We start from the raw sequence: 16755 nt of genomic DNA, 5'->3' as shown, positions 1-16755 counted from the left end.
CGTAAAACGTTTGTAAAAGAAAATTGTCGGTTTACGTATTTATAATGTTTATTGCGCTGTTATCGAATTATAAACTGCCTGTATTGTCTACCTTTGTGGTTGCCGGCCAGCTTAGAGCAGCATGCAAACTAAGCGTTTATGGTATTTGCATCGTGTTATGATTCTCGAAAATTTCCCACAAGGTCTTTATTTTTATCGTGATATTTTTGTGCCTTGTCTGTCCTGAACTTGAAGTTATTGTGCAGCACAATCCACATCGGTTTTTAGACTCAGTCTTCATTGAAAATCTTTTGTGTGGTGCATCATTTCAAGTAGTGTCTTCCCCTAAACTGTTACACAAATCGCCCAGAACCATTGTGTTATCTTACAGCAGTTGAGAGCCCGTTATTGTATGTGTGGAATTATTACTGTAGATGTCTGACTAAATTCATGCCAAAGTCGAGCAAATTCTGCTTTCGGGATCCTTGCCGTTATTTACGGTATTTTTTGTTGATGAGTTTAGGCAGCATTTTTCCAAGATAAATGAAGACATCGGTATTGTTCGTCATTTAGATTTAGTTTTCTCAGCATTGTTTATTCATTCTTTGATCCACTAGTTTGTCCCACTTTTGGTATAATCGGATCGTTTATAAATGGCGGGTTTTCACAATAGCCGGCCTCTTATACATTGGCGCAACGTATTCAGATGTTGAATCAATGATGAAGAAAGTTGATTTGTTGTTTGTCTTATGTGACGCCTAACTTTATGCCTCGTCTACAGTACAAAATATTTTGTAATGTACATTGTGTACATTGTACATTTTGTTTGTAGGCCTACATTACAAAATATTTTGTAATGTAGATGAGGCATTATCATCTTTATTTTGCGCTCTTTGGAACAAAACACAGTGCACTGTGAAACAAAAATACAAGACATAACAACAAGTAGGCGACATAAAGCAGTGAAGGGACGCCATCGAGTTAGCTGCTACGTGTAAATGGAGCCTATCTCATAATTTTGAGTGTATCACACAATTACTATTTGCAAAAACGCTATTTCTCCGGCTTCTCCCAAAAGCATTTGCAGTGATACATTTCCTCAATTGCAAGTTTTGTCAATGAGAGCATTTCCATAGAACGTTTATTTCGAAACCAGGTTTTCGTGTCTTTATCCAAGAGAAGATTTCTTATTGTAACGTTTTTTATTCGTCAATGAATATTATCTGCTTGAAACAACTGTTTTGAATAGTTTGTGGCCTCCATAGCCTACTATTTTGATCGTGGATTGCTATTCTTCTTTGTAGAGCTGATAACGCAAAAAACGTTTGCTATTATTGTTTTTAATTAACAGCTTTGCGATCACTGGCTTTTCTTTGTAGCATAAGAAATAACGCGCTTTGTATTATTGAGGTCAAACCAAACAAAAGAAAGCAAGAGGATGCTTCTCTCTGCTCGCGCATATCGATGCACGAAGCAATTATGAGCTTATGGCTTGTCATCGCAATGTAATCCATTTCACGCTTTGCTGGAAGTTAGCTAGAAATAGCAAAAATTCACCAAAATCTTGAATTTACAAGAAAACTACACAACTTTTAGCATCAAATTTAATATCATCAGATCCGCCTGGCAATTTTAGGAAAAGTCAAGAAAAACCAAGTGCATGGCGTTACTGTGCTTCAAATAATTAAAGGAAATATGAGGGGGGGGCCAAATCTGGCCTCCCTTTGAGGAGCAAAGTGTTAAGAACAACATCACTAATGAAGGTATCAAAATGGAATGAAAATCTTTTCCTTCCTGGATTCTCTGCTGAAACCGCACGGTATTGCTATAAAAGTTTCAACCTCACAGAAGGGGCTGTTCTTTTGGCTGTATATCCTAAAACTGGTAAGTCATTTAAATACACTGTCACGATTTCTTTCTATCTCTTACCAGGAAAAAGACTTGGAAAGGTTCAATGACGTAGTTTAATGGGTCAAACCGAAAAGCAGTCAATTAAATGTCGAATAATTCTACTAGTGAAATGATAATCTGACTTCTTGAAGAACTTTAACGAACGGCTTCTCAAATAACTCTAATTTCTGCATCAACTACCAATCCACAACTCATAGCACACCTCTCATAATCAACTCATAATAATCACCATAATAATAATCAACTCATCATAATAATCCTAATCTCCGAATAAACATTACACAAACTACACCACTATTTATAGTTGGTTGTTCAGTCCAGTAACATCGAGAAGGTTACGTAATGTCACATTGTTCTGTCAAGTTGCAATAAATGTCAACAAGCAGAAGCTTATAGAAGTCTAAAGAATGTCACGTTCGCAAGAAGATTCTTACATAATAACGATTTCGTAATCAGAGGTCCATTCGTAAACAACCTTGTGACATCATGACAAACGATATTGGCAATTGTGAAAACAACAGAACGTTCCAGATACAGAATAATCTAGAATTACGTTGCAGAACAACGACTTCACAATTAGAGGTTACTACTGGTCATTGACCGATAATAACATACCGCTCAAGAATTCCATAATGAAAACAGCACATTCTGTCAAGACGCAAAGCAGCCCGACGCGAGGCTTTGCACATTGATTGTGACATACACAAACATCTTTTCTTCGCTGTGCTCTTTTTGACCTTATAATTTATAAAAGTATATTCCACTCTACTGTTGTATTGAAACAAACTTGTAGAGTAGGTAGCCTACCTTATGTTTTCAAGCCTCATTATTTTGGTTGTACACACAAACCAGCAAGCAGTTAGCAGCAAACTCTCAAAACAAAGTACTAGAAGCTTATAAAATCTCACAACGTTCAACATGCTCTCAAAATACATAACAGGAAAATGATAATATTGTTTCCACTACACTCTACAGCCTAGTAATGTTGCTAAAAAACTGCCAAAACAACAATGTAATGGCAAGTAAACAGTTGCCAGTTTTTGTAGTCAATCATTCTAGAATGCTAAAAACTTTCTACAGTATGTTATGTTTGTATCAGTATGCTTCATCTTTCTTCGCAATAAGCTTACAATTTAAAAGAGCAGCACTGCAAAGATGCCTTGACTACGGGTCTGCTACTATTCGGCGAGTCCGATTCGGCGAGTCCGATTCGGCTAATCCGATTCGGCGAGTTCCCTATTCGGCGAGAGCCTTTATCGGCGAGTGCCCTATTCGGCAAGTTTTTGAAATTTTATTTTTGAAAGGAAATTATCGGGTACCGTAACCTAATTATGATTGCCGTTTTTACATCGTTAAACGTTGAAATCGTGCAGAAAGAAATAAAAATAAAATGTTTGAACTATTAAATTAAAATTCGTTTTGTCAGTTGAGTTGTTTTTATTTCTGACCATCATATGAAAAACAATACACGTCAACATAGCAAAGGTAGAAGCGACAAAACGCGAACGTTAAAACGTGCTTGAATTCGTCATGTCAGTTCAGTTGTTTTTATTTTTGATCATGATATCAAAAACAATTCACGTCAACATAGCAAAGGTGTAGAAAAAGGTAGAAGCGACAAAATGCGAACGTTAAAACGTGCTTGTGACCGAAGTAAGTTATTGAGTTAAAAGAAATTTGGCACGGTTGCAACACCTTCAGAAAAATTTAAAAAATGAAGGGAAAAGAAAATGTTACAAAAAAAAAATCATGTTTAATGACTATAAGTTAGTACTTTTGAATAGTTAAAATGATTAGTTTGGATCAACAAACGTGTGGCCTACAGCTTGGATTGAAAGGAAATTATCGGGTACCGTGGCCTAGTTATCCCGACCAGCAGAAATTGCCGTTTTTACATCGTTTTAACGTCGCTAAACGTTGAAATTGTGTAGAAAAGAGAATTTTGCTGACTAGGATACGTTGAAACTGGGAAACATTTACAGAAGCCCTTCGATTTGTTCCAAGAACCCATTTAGCCTAACAGTTCATTTGTACATTGATTCAACGTCTGAATACATTATCTTAAAATTGCATAATCTTAAAAATGCAACGTATCGAAGGGCTTCTGTGAATGTTTCTCAGTTTCAACGCAGGCCTTAAAACTCGTGTTTTTTTCCGGCAGCCATCGTGGCTTACCGAGAGCTCCTTCTCGGCGGCCAAATCTGCGTGCTTGGAGGCCAAAATACAATAACGATAGCACAAGTAAATAATCGATCACTTAGCGTTGTTGAAGTCTGGGCGACGTCCTGCAATAGAATCGTTGTACCACGCATTAAATGCTTTATCGGGATTGTAATCCGGTATTGCGGGACCATCTAACGACCCTAAATTGTTTTAACTGCTCGCAGCTCAGTAAATTGTTTCAACTGCATACCGCCTTTCATAAAACCTGACCATTTATTCCGTTATGATGTCACCATTGAGGGTGTGAAGTCACTAACCTACAGCGTTCTCAACTATGAAGACACGTGTTTTACCCACGGATGTCAACTAACCTAGTTCTCCTTTTTAACAACGATTCAATGTCCGACAACATTGAATCGATATAAAAACGACAATATTGCCAGCCGATGTAAATTAGCACTTCGGATTACATTTTGTTAAAATAAACATCGGGAATTGCAAACAGGACTTACAGCGCTGGTGATCGCAGCTGGATATATTCAATACAACAGTAGTGACTATGATGCGCTGACCTAATTCTGCGTCACTCTTTGATACTACATATTTTCGACATTTAATCCACAATCATTCTATTGCGAAATTAAACAATTAGCTAAAAGAAACCGGCGGCCAAACTTGGCCGACGGAGGAAGTAGCACAGGCGGTCATTCAAGCACTACTTAGCGCCATGGCCGCCGGCTGCTTTAAGGCTTGCAACGTATCCTAGTCATCAACGTTCTCTTTTCTACACGCTTTCAACGTTTAGCGACGTTAAAACGATAGGCCACACATTTGGTTAGCCTTCTCATTCTGTTACTACAATGTAAAAAATGAACTGTTAGGCTAACTGGGTTCTTGGAACAAATTTTTGCTGGAAGGGATAACTAGGCTACGGTACCCGATAATTCCCTTTCAAAAATAAAATTTCAAAAACTCGCCGAATAGGGCACTCGCCGAAAAAGGCTCTCGCCGAATAGGGAACTCGTCGAATCGGACTAGCCGAATCGGACTCGCCGAAACGGGTCATTCCGTTGACTACAGAATGTATTGTATAATATTCAATCTTTTAAGGTTTATATACTGTATATAATAGTTTTCTAATTGCTTTTAGCAAACAATGTGAAAATTATTTTGACTAACAAATTTGCAACTTTGTGCTGCATTGACACTACTTTTTGTAACATATGATAGCAACTTACATTTGCAGTCCTCGAAATTAGCGGCGGCACTCGGCAATTGCCGTGGTAAATGCCGCCGTAAACGTCATAATAGCCATTCTGCTACGGCAATAAAAATGCCGCCGCAAAACGAGCACTTAATTAGGACAAAAATTGTTCAAAATTTCTTCCTGTGTTATTTACTCGCAGCGGGAGTTTAATCAGCAGAAACATCGTACCAAGACCTCACCTCGGACCACTTTACTTGCTGTGAACACTCACGCAGTCTTCAAAAATATTATATTTTATAGCATATTTTTACTAGGCAGAAACTTTGCCAAGGATCACGACCGCATCGTTTGATTTGTTGTGATGTAATAATACTAAAAGTAGCGATACAGCGAGCAACGCAATACGCACGCTGTTGCGTTAATTCACGTCAAATAACTCAGGGGGAAAGTAAGTTAATTTTGGGTTGATTCAACGTTCGAGTCAGCACAAATCGATATAATTTTCCAGGCTGGTTATATTGCGCACCCAGACAGCAAAACCATCATTTCTACATTGATTCAACGTCTACAGACGCAAAATCAATGCAAAAATAACGAATTTTGCTGCCTGGGTAACAACAATGCCCAAGAAGAAATTTACGTTTGTTTTTCAACATCTAGCGACGTTGAACCATCATAAAATAACGTTAATTGCTCAAACAGGTACCGGTAACAAATTATTAGCTCCCTGCGAGAAGATTGGCTCGATTTACGTATACACTCATATAATTTCGGCACAATTGGGATACTGCGTGCGAGCAACACAAAGTCTGTTGAATAAAGAACTAGTTAGAATCGGAATCATCAGATGCTATATCGGAGGATGAGGTTGTCGCGTCGTCACTGGAATACTTGAAGACGCAAAACTACCCGTCCGTGAACGCGCGATGCCATATGATCGGAAGCATTATTTTACTGCCGAAGAACCATTTATCCAATTTTGTTCTACTTTTTTAACTTGACCGTGTAGCTTTTCTAATTCCGCTTTGTTTCCGTCATAAAATTGTTTATAAATTTTGCAAAATACCACACTAACTTTTCCTTCTGTTCCCTCTGTTTAATAACCTATAGCCGGTAAATTGCACTTTTTAACTGTATTTTCTTTCACGATGATTTATATTCGCAACGACACCGGTAAACAATAAGCATTCGATAAAAGAATAACTTTTTCGTAACAATTAAGCCAGTATTTACAAGGTTGCAAACTTTTTACAGTTCACAAGAGCATTGTCAGCGCATAAAATAGCTTGTGTGATGCTCTCCGCTACCGCCGTATGAAACACGAAGAATAAGCGCATACGATTTCGTTTGTTTGAACTTTAAAGCATACGGCAATTGCCGCCGCAATCCAAGGTTTGCTGATTTGGCGACGGCAATGTTTTTGCCGTCGTAGATGGAAGCTAATTTCGAGGGCTGCATTTGCAGTAAATTTTGCACTGTATCAGAACACACATTATGATTGTTAATTACTTTAGGCACAATTTGGACTTCAGAAATTTTGAAGCGCATCATGTATCACAAAGAAAAAGAATATGAACTTGCTATGGACATTTGTCATCCTTTCATATGTCTAGAAATAGCACCAAGTAGGTTGTTTAGTTTTGTCAGATGTTATTCTGTTTTATAAAATTATTATCAAAGTATTTCTTTTAACATTGAATTGCAATTTAGGAGTTTCATTATGATCACAAACTTTAAGACTTCAGTTTTCATTTAGACTTCTTTTTTTTTCATATCTTTATCCTGCATTGCGGGAAAGCAGACTTGAGCACTATGCAGCGGCGTATGCCTTCCGACGTACACCTGACCCATGCTGCAGCCGACGACAATGTCTGTTTCCGGTTGTCTACTCTGCTTATGACTTAAGTTTGGTACTACCGATTACTCAAAATTGATCACTGGGTAGAGGCAATTATCGTAAAGTTTCTTGCCCAGTGAAACAACAGCAAGTGCGGATGGCTGGAGTTGAACATGCAGGCTCTCGAATGCAAGCCCAACGTGCTAACCACTCGGCCACTGCTGCCGATAGCTGCCACTGCTTTGTGTAATGTAAGCTACTATTTTTATATAGCTCCATTTTAGCCAAAATTTCAAACATACCTTATTTCAAACAAACCTAAAGTTGCTTTACATAACAAACCAATGCAATGGAATAGTGCTCAATGCAAGAACATCACCAAATAATGGGAATCAACCCAGTTTTTATTCATTTTTCCTGTTAAGTTTAAAAGTTTTTGCACTTCTAATTTTTTTTTGATTCCTGTTGTAAATCTGTATACTGCATTATTATATTGTCTTGCCAGACATCAGTTAAGAACAACTGTAGGTAGTGATTTGAATGTGAAGATATTCTCCATTTTTTTGTGTAAAATTACTACAGTATTAAATAGCCAAACTACTATTTAACCAGAACTTATTAAAATATTTCCAGGTTCAAAATTTCTTTTAATGAATAAATTTCCTTTGAAACGACGGGTTGCTGTGACTCATATGCAAGCTGATCTTGTCAATGTGGAGAAGTACACAAAAGCAAATGCCAAAGTGAGATCTAATACATAGGCACTTTCTTTAGTTTACGGTACACAATGAAGCTAAATTTAAAAAAATATTGCTTTGACACTACAGTATGTCATTTAACCCTATATGGACAAAGTTTTCGTTTAGCTGGAAAAATATTTTGTTTCTATTTTTTGAAAACATTTTAGTTCAGTCAACATAATTATGTTTTATATTAAAAAAAAAAGTTCGAGTATTTTAATTTTTTTCAAACGTAAACATTTTTTCAGACTGTATTGTAATATAATAGAATGCGGAATGGCCCGTTTTGGTGAGTCCGATTCGGTGAGTCCGATTCGGTGAGTCCGATTCGGTGAGTCCAATTCGGTGAGTCCGATTCCTTATTTGGTGATTTTTTTTTAAATTATCGGGTACCGTAGCCTAATTATCATTGCCGTTTTAGGGTTAGGAGTTAAGGTTAGGGGTTAGGAACTCACCAAATCGGACTAACCGAATCGGACTAACCGAATTGGACTAACCGAATCGGACTCACCGAATCGGACTCACCGAATAGTAGCAGACCCAATAGAATGACCCACCTATCTCAGCTACTAGACTCCACCACTGGACTCTGAAGCCAGCCTGGGATAAATTTAGACAACTACAGTCCATACACACCAACAGAAATATTGCTCATACCAATAAAGGCTAGGTCCACACTACGACTCCCTGTGTCAGGGGTATGATGTTGTTTGCGAGCAAATGCTGGACTGTGACAAAAGAGATACCAGTAAAGGGAGGAATTAAAAGAAATGACAGAGCAAATAAGGAAAATGTGCAACGAGTGCAAATTACATACATCAAGTTATCATGTGGTATTTTGCAGGGGAGAAGCAGTGATCCATGGATTTAGTATTTGCTTAGTTTATTGCTTTGACTGCTATCCAAAGCACATTAAATGCCATAGCCTACTCTACTTCTTACTCTACTTAAAAAAAAATTTAAAACGAGAGGCAAAGCCTCTAAGACGTACGCCACTAACTACCACTGTAGCTGCCTGACATTCTTTCCAAATGTCTGCAACTTATAGCCATAACCCAATCTTTAGATCGGTTATTTCGATTTTCAGCAACAAATGTATGTCACACTGATTGAAGCCATTGCTTTATTGAATTTCAGATAGTGTACGTACTCCGTAATCCAAAAGATCAAATTGTATCTTATTATTACTTTCTAAAGTCCTTGCCCATGGGTGAAGTGGAACCTCTTTTTTCGATCCTCAATGGTGGCTGGGATAAGTACTTTGACCATGTGGTACAAGGTGAGCAAATTTTGTGTAAAAGTATTAGTAAGCGTTGTTCAACTTACTGGAAGTCATCTGCAACTATGAATGGTAAGATGTATACATGTAATTTCTCCAATTCCACATCAAGCGTACAGTTTTGTGCACAACACATGTATGTTCGTTGGCATCTCTTTGGTTGTGTTTTTTGTTTGCACAGACATGTTGTTGTTAGAGTAGGATCTTAATTCAACTCGCATGCTTTTGTTCTTTTTAAGCAAATATTGTTTAAATCAGTGGTTCTTAACCTTTTAACAGTGGGGGACCGGCAAAATTTTTAAAAAATGTTCGCTGACCGGCAACCAAAGATCGTAGTGAATAGAGTGAATATTTGTGACGCTTTGTTAACCAAAGTTGTTGTTGCGCGCCATAATGCAAGGTTTTAGCATATGATTTGTATTCAGGACGAAAATTAGAATAAAACGGCAATCAAATCAACTCAAACAGAAAAATGTCAATCCATTTCCATACAAAATCAATGTCAGTGGGAAATTTGCTACTGTTATGCTGCCAGTAGCCTATGTGAAGAAAACGAGATATCAAAGAAGTTTCTAAAACACGTAGCTCTGTTTCGGCATCCAGGCGATTTCTTTGCTTTGTAAAAGCCAGACATGAAAAAGAATTGTCGTTTCTAAATAGCTGGTTGAAACAATTACCATCAAATCGATTGTTTTGAAAGTTAGGTACGAATTCGTTTGCAAGAGATAACCAGAAGTGTGACGATGATGTTTTTCGAGTCTGGACTGCAAAGTAGAATCATGACATATTGTAATTCAATCAGACTTTCTTTTTCATGAAGATTAAGGTCGCATGTGTTGACATCACCGATGCATAGATTGTTTATCCAAAAGTTTCCATGTCGAGGATCTTCATGTTACGCGAAATGAATCGTTAAATTGTTAGCCAACTCTTTCAATTGTTGACTCACAATGCTCAGCACCTCTTTTTACTTTTTTCACCACTCCATTTCACCAGCATTTTCCACAGCAAATCGGCTTGTCTTCATTCCATTCTTTGAAAAACAAGATCTTTGCTTTCTCAAACTCCGGTTCTGGCAAATTTCCATTGCAGGCCTGACTTTATCCCGGAACTTCAAACTTATCTAATTCCAAATTTTCGTCTCCAACGACTTTGAAATTTTTCATAATCAAGGACAAAATTCCCCATTTGTTTATGTATTTCTGTGTTTCAAAACTTTTTGAAAACTAATATGCAATTTGTCACAAAAACATTATCAACGGCACAGAATTAGGTCATCAAAAAGTTCACCTTTATCATCAAACCATTTTACGTGAAGATATGTCAGTTTCACAGCTGTGCATGTTTCACAGTGCGATCACAATTTTACAATATGCTAATGACTCCACATTAAAATAAGCTTTGCAGAAAGTAAGATCTTTTGTGGACCGGCAAAAAAATTACACGGACCGGCACCGGTCCGAGGACCGGCGGTTAAGAACCACTGGTTTAAATCATACCTCATGGTAATTAAAAGTTGTTAACTGCTAAAATTTTACAAATACCACACCAGAAACAGTTCCGTAGTCAAGTTTGAAACTTCAAACAGTTGAAAATAACTTTTGTAAAATAAAAGTGATTAACAACAACTGTGTGATATGTATGTCATATTTGTTTGAGCAACTATTATTTGGACCTATCACATATTCTAGTTGTTCAGTCTTCGAAATTAACATATTTTTATTTCGGCAAAAACGTTGCCGAGGCCAAACAGCAAAAGTTGAAATTGCCTCGGCAATTGCTGTGAACATTTATTACGAAAAGATTGTACCAAAACATGTAAAACGAGAAGCGAAAAATATATTTATACTAGATCACGACTTTTTATCACGACAGTTTATCACGACCGCATTGTTTGATTTGTTGTGATATAGTAATAATACCAAATGTAGCGATAAAGCGAGCAACGCGATACGCACGCTGTTATGGTAATTTATGTTAAATACCTCACGTGGGAGGAAAGTAAGTTAATTTTGAGTTGATTCAATGATCCTGTCAGCACAAAGCGATTTAATTTTTCCGGCTGGTGATATTGCGTTATAAAAATGCCCAATAAGAAATTTACGTTTGTTTTACATTAATTCGACATTTAGTGACGTTAAATTATGAAATAATCTTGATTGTTCAACCAGGTACCGGTAACAAATTAATAGCTCCCTGCGAGAAGATTGCCTCGATTTACGTGTAAGCTAACATAATTTCGGCACAATTGGGACACTGCGAGCAACACAAAGTCTGTTTGATAAAGAACTAGTCAGAATCGGTATCATCAGATGCTGTATCAGCTGGACGAGATAACGGAAAGCGAGGCGCAATACGGAGTAGATGCTTACAATAATTTGACGTCTACTGGCGTTCAATCAATGTAAATAGGGTGATGTTTCTATAAAAGATTCAATTCTCCCAGCTGGGCACATGTCTAAGCGCCGGCGAAGTAAGAAGTAACCTAAATAAAACATCCAGCAATGGTAAAATTGAAAACATCCTGGACTGGTGTAGTCTAAGAAAATTAGTTTTTTTTTGTAATCTTGTAGTCCTTACAAGCGCTCGTGTGGCTTCGGCATATTTATTGCCGACGCTAATGCGCCATTCACGCGCTAATTTCGAAGACTGGTTGTTCGTATTCGTACTTCGTAGGCTATACATTAATTATTATTAGCGAATCGTAATTGCTCGCTGTACTAGTGACTAGTGAGTACTCAGCCTTGTGCTGTTAGCCAGGAAGAACGCTCCCTTTTTCACTAATGAAAATGTTACATAAAGCAATATTTTACATCAATATTATAACTATTTGCTAGTTTGATAATATCTCGAAATAACTCATAATAATCCACTCAATCAAAATAAAGTCTTAATTAAAACGTTTTTTTTTCCAACATTATTCAATGCAGGAAATATACCAGCGACTATGGAGCCAGGTCTTTGGTATCCTGACCACATACGTACGTGGTACCAACACAAAGACAATAAAAATGTTTATTTCATGTACTATGAAGACATGATCAAGGTAAGGCTGCTGTGTATTTCAATAGACTCAACATCAGCCGAATTCTAGACATGACTACTCAACAGAAATTGCTTCCAAGTTACTTGTGTTACAATCACCTTGTTCTGTCTTTTTTCAAGAAAATTGCTTTCCACTTTTACTAAATGCAGGCAACTGATTCACTATAGATTATTAGCAAGCATGTTGAGAGCCTTCACGTGGCGATCCCGTTAATCCTTTACATGAGAATGATTTCAACACCACACTCCAGATATTGCCGGAGAAAGAGGAAAGGGACGATCGAAAGGCGCCAGTTGGACACCGCTCAAGAGCATGTGGCTGTGTCTTAGGCACGACACAGGCATGCCTGAATGTGAAAACGAAGATTAGTTTATTCGCCTTCCCGCATACTTAATCTCAATCTTTAACCATCGACCGTAAGCCTGGATACGACAAAAACTACTTTTGGTCGTCTTCCCTCATGGTTTGATATCCACCGTATTAAAAATTACTGTACTTTTTTATAGGACCTGGAAGGACAAATCAGGCTTTTAGCCAAGTTTTTGGATTCTCCTATCACTGATGAAAACGTCAAACACATTGCTGAGGCTTCTAAGTTCAACAACATGAAAAAACTACGAGAAACTGGAGAGGATATTATGTCACACATAAAGGCTGCAAACATGCGAAAAGGTAACCTAAGATAACCATTTTTTCAATCTTTATATTTATTTAAATTTGTTAGGTTGTATGTTTTAAAAAGTATTATTATAAACTTATTATTCTCAATAACACCAAGAAAACAAAACAGAGGTAAAGAAACTTCAAGACTACTTCAATCAACCCTCATTAATATTGAACATTTGGGCCAATTGAACGATTCACAAAAATGAGAAAATCGAAATAGAAAAAAGACCAATAGGCTCGTTCGTATGATTACGTATGGCTGCATTGCTAGATTGATATTATTTTTACGTAGTATTTTCAAGTGCAGTAGCGGTCTAGAAAAAAAGTAGAGGACACTGGAGTTTTATGAAGCAAAAGTTAAATTGGTTAATTTGGCCAAAATAACAAGTTTTTATATTTTTTACAAAATGTTTGTCACTTATTTGCTGCAACTTTTTTCAACAAGTAGTTTAGTTTTCAGCATTTGTTGATAACTTTTGCGCGTATTCACCACATGACCTTTTCTTTCTTCGTCAGTCCAAGGGTCTAGTGCAGGGCTTCCCGATTCGTTTATCACCCCACACCCCATGAGATTGATGAAGCCAATCTCGCACCCCCTGTTTTGAAGCGGAGTGGTTCTGAGAAAAAAATTCAAAAGACGTACAAAAACAACGCAGAAAAACAGCTTACGGCCTTTATATGGCTAACGAATAGGAAAAAGTGCAGCCTTCAACAACGCAATCACACAAAATGCAAAACGAATAAATAAAGAAATAACACAAACTGAGAACATAATGGCGTTAATCAAGATCTTTGACTTTTCTCCTGACTCTTCTTTGCAATTATCTGTTCGAAATGTGGAATCTTGTGGGACAATGCAATGCGCAGATCATTTTCGGGGTCCAGGGCGTTGCGGTATTTATTCTTCATGTAAAGTAGAGATGAAAATTTCGATTCACGCAGCCAAGTGGTAGCAAATGGAACCAAAACTTGCAATGCTTTCTTAATCAGAATTGGATGCCCAGTTTGAACGCTGCACCAGAAAGTTTTGAGTGAACTGGACCCATAAACCAGCTTTGTCGATTGGCATACTTGCATATCTATCAGATGTTCCTTATCTTCATACTTATCTTCCATCTTCTATAAATTGAAGGCAAAGGGGTTGATGATCCAAGTTTCCGGTTCTTCCAGATCTCCTGGGGAGAAATATCCGTCAAATGACTCTTTCAGGCTTTCCAAGTGCTGACTGATCTCTGCCTTGACATAGGCTATTAACGCATTATCCCGCCACCAATCACGTGACGTTCGAACCACAGCCTTTCTGTTATCAGCAACTTGTCGGGTGGTATTTTCTTGTTGTGCATTGTGCTGTATGGGCCAACATAGAATGATCTGAGAGATAATCACCACCTCCCTCGTTAAAGAAAATCCATCTTTATATACGGTATGGCTCTTCTTCCTCTGTGAATTCTCGCACCCCTAGCTACAGCTACTCGCACCCCCAGGGGGTGCGAGCACCCCCAATCGGGAAGCCCTGGTCTAGTGGCTTGCCTTCCCCACAACTCTTAAGACAGTTAGGTAGTATCATACAGTAATTTTAAAAATCTGATTAGAGTTCATTGTATACAAAATGTTTGGATGCTTATTACCAAATAACCACTCTTACTTATTTCATTTGCTTCTTAGGTGGTGTTGGGGGATGGAAAGATCATTTCACCGTCAGTCAATCTGAAAGGATTGACGCAATAATGAAAGAAAAACTTAAAGACATTGACATCAAATTTACTTATGAGACATAAGTGACAAATTAACTTGCAAAACAAGTACTTTTTCCGTTTATTGAAACCACTGGATATAATCCTTTTTCGATTTACCTGTTGCCGATTGTCCAAATGTCCAAGCAAACACGTCTTATCCAATCAGTTTCTTTTGCATCAGATTTTGTACATTTATCATGAGGTCTGTTACTTTTGATGTATGTTGTAGACTAACTTTTTGCGTTCTTCCGGTGACTGCAAACTAGACTATCACAAGACAGGGTTGTCGGTATTTTACCCGACCCAAAAAAACCCGGGTGGGCTATTTTAAAAAAACCCACCTAAAAAAACATAAAAAAAACCAGAGCATCATATTTGTCCAATTTTTATCAGAAAATTAAAAAAATGAACCAAAGTACTACAAGGTACTTAAAACAAACTTCAAATTAGGACTTAAGAATGTGATTGTGAAGGAAATTTCCAAGGATAAATTGAAAACACAGTGAATATTTCTGTACACAAAAATCAAGTAATGCCACTTTGTACTACACTAAAGCTCATTTATGCAAGAAGGCCTCGTAGTTAAACAGCCCTAGTGCATTATTTTGTTGAGTTATGCCAGCATGTACTGTGAGTGAGAGACACCTCATTGGTAAAAAGTAGTATTTGAGGTGAAATAAGCATTAAGCATGAATCTACCTTTTTTTGCATCTTTTTTAAATAAAACCCCAAAAAACCCGGGTTTTTCTCAACCCTGTCACAAGATGTTGAAGTGATAACTAGCTTTTTATTTCCGACGTTTCATCAGTCAGCTCGACTGATTTTATCAAGGGGCTGAAACAGGTAAAACTATCTGTTTAGGAGCAAATGTCACAACACCGAAGCATATTAAACGAAATGAAGAATTTCGTAGGATACAAAGCTTAATGTGCAAAATTCAAATTATTCATTTCGTTTATTATGTTTCTGCGTTGTGCCATTTGCCGCTAAACAGATAGTTTTACCTGTTTCAGCGCCTTGATAAAATCAGTCGTGCCGACTGATGAAACGTCGGAAATAAAATGCTAGTTATCACTTCAACATCTAGTGATAGTCTGGTTTACAGTCACTGGAAGAACGCAAGAAATTCACCTGTAATTTACAATGCGTGGTGGACAGTCCGATTCTGTATTTAATATTTTTATGAAACTTTTTAAAAATTTCTCATATTGCCTAATGTTGCACTTCTTCGCATCGTTTGTTGTCATTTCAAATAGTGTTTTTAGAATTTTCATATTTGAATTTCTTAGGCTATACTGCCATGGTTACTTTTAAGCACCTTAATTAGAAATTTTGCATGATAACAAAGTTGATTCTATTCGAATAAGCTTATCCGGGGACAGCTTAACTGAAGATGATCCAGCTGCTAGCTGATCGAAATCGATTTTTAGCTGCTTATGATTGAACTGACTCGTGTAAAATTAAATTTGTATTACAAGACATGTAACCGAGTCGTTCATATCAAGCATTGTTGTGGGTTTGACACCTGTCAGAAGATATTTCATTTTCTTGATCATCAAAGTCGATTAATATTTTTATTTTGTCGCTGGCATTGTATCGTTAGTTGGTATTTTTGTCTCTATTAAATTTTCCTTCCTGTTTGATCGGTCGTCGGTCCACTCGGCATGCGAAAACTCAGCAATTACAATGAGGTTTACGTGTCGGACTTGGTCATCGCTTGTCAAACTCATTTTGCTGACTTTTGACATGCCAAGTTAAGGCTTGCTCAGTTGTTACTTGCTCAGTTTTATTATTTACCAACTTCAGTCACTTGCTGAAACGTTGCCAGCTCAGTTGTCGCTTGCTCAGTTCACAACTGCTGACGTGTAGAAGGCAAGCAAGCCAATCTTTGTGTCCACCTTCAAGCATGTCTTTAAGTTATCCTGAAAAAGAAACAGTCATTTGCTCATGAGCGGTGTCAAACAGGCGCCCTTTCAAATGCCGTATTATGTACTCTCAAACCGCTATGCCACGCTGCAGACGGCGAAACGTACATTTAATTTACTTTCTAACGTGCAATGTGACATGACTGCAATCAGCTGATTTAAATCTTGCCTTCTGATTGGTAAATAAACCTCATCTGCTGCAGCTACCTACAGATTAGACCGTCCACCTACTGACTAACTTTACACTTAATTTATATTTGTGTACA

At 37.4% G+C, this 16755-nt stretch overlaps 1 protein-coding gene across 1 annotated transcript; it reads left to right on the top strand.

Moving 5' to 3' along the window:
• The first annotated feature begins 6798 nt into the window (after positions 1-6798).
• LOC145774302 (amine sulfotransferase-like) lies at positions 6799-14895 on the top strand. The gene is made up of 7 exons (XM_082585515.1): positions 6799-6885; positions 7235-7348; positions 7731-7840; positions 8975-9116; positions 12047-12162; positions 12669-12834; positions 14494-14895. Exons 3-7 carry the CDS (start codon positions 7748-7750, stop codon positions 14604-14606), a joined length of 630 nt encoding a protein of 209 aa, XP_082441641.1. The 5' UTR covers positions 6799-6885; positions 7235-7348; positions 7731-7747; the 3' UTR covers positions 14607-14895.
• Positions 14896-16755: the final 1860 nt, after the last annotated feature.

Source organism: Aplidium turbinatum, chromosome 1 (genome assembly GCF_918807975.1).
Source record: "Aplidium turbinatum chromosome 1, kaAplTurb1.1, whole genome shotgun sequence".
Lineage (NCBI taxonomy): Eukaryota > Metazoa > Chordata > Ascidiacea > Aplousobranchia > Polyclinidae > Aplidium > Aplidium turbinatum.
This window is presented reverse-complemented; position numbering and strand designations above follow the sequence as displayed.

Coding starts and splice junctions, on each gene's coding strand:
- LOC145774302 (XM_082585515.1), top strand. CDS start 7,748: ATGAATAAATTTCCTTTGAAACGACGGGTTGCTGTGACTCATATGCAA. Junction 12,163..12,668: donor ACTATGAAGACATGATCAAG/GTAAGGCTGCTG, acceptor ACTTTTTTATAG/GACCTGGAAGGACAAATCAG. Junction 12,835..14,493: donor GGCTGCAAACATGCGAAAAG/GTAACCTAAGAT, acceptor TTTGCTTCTTAG/GTGGTGTTGGGGGATGGAAA.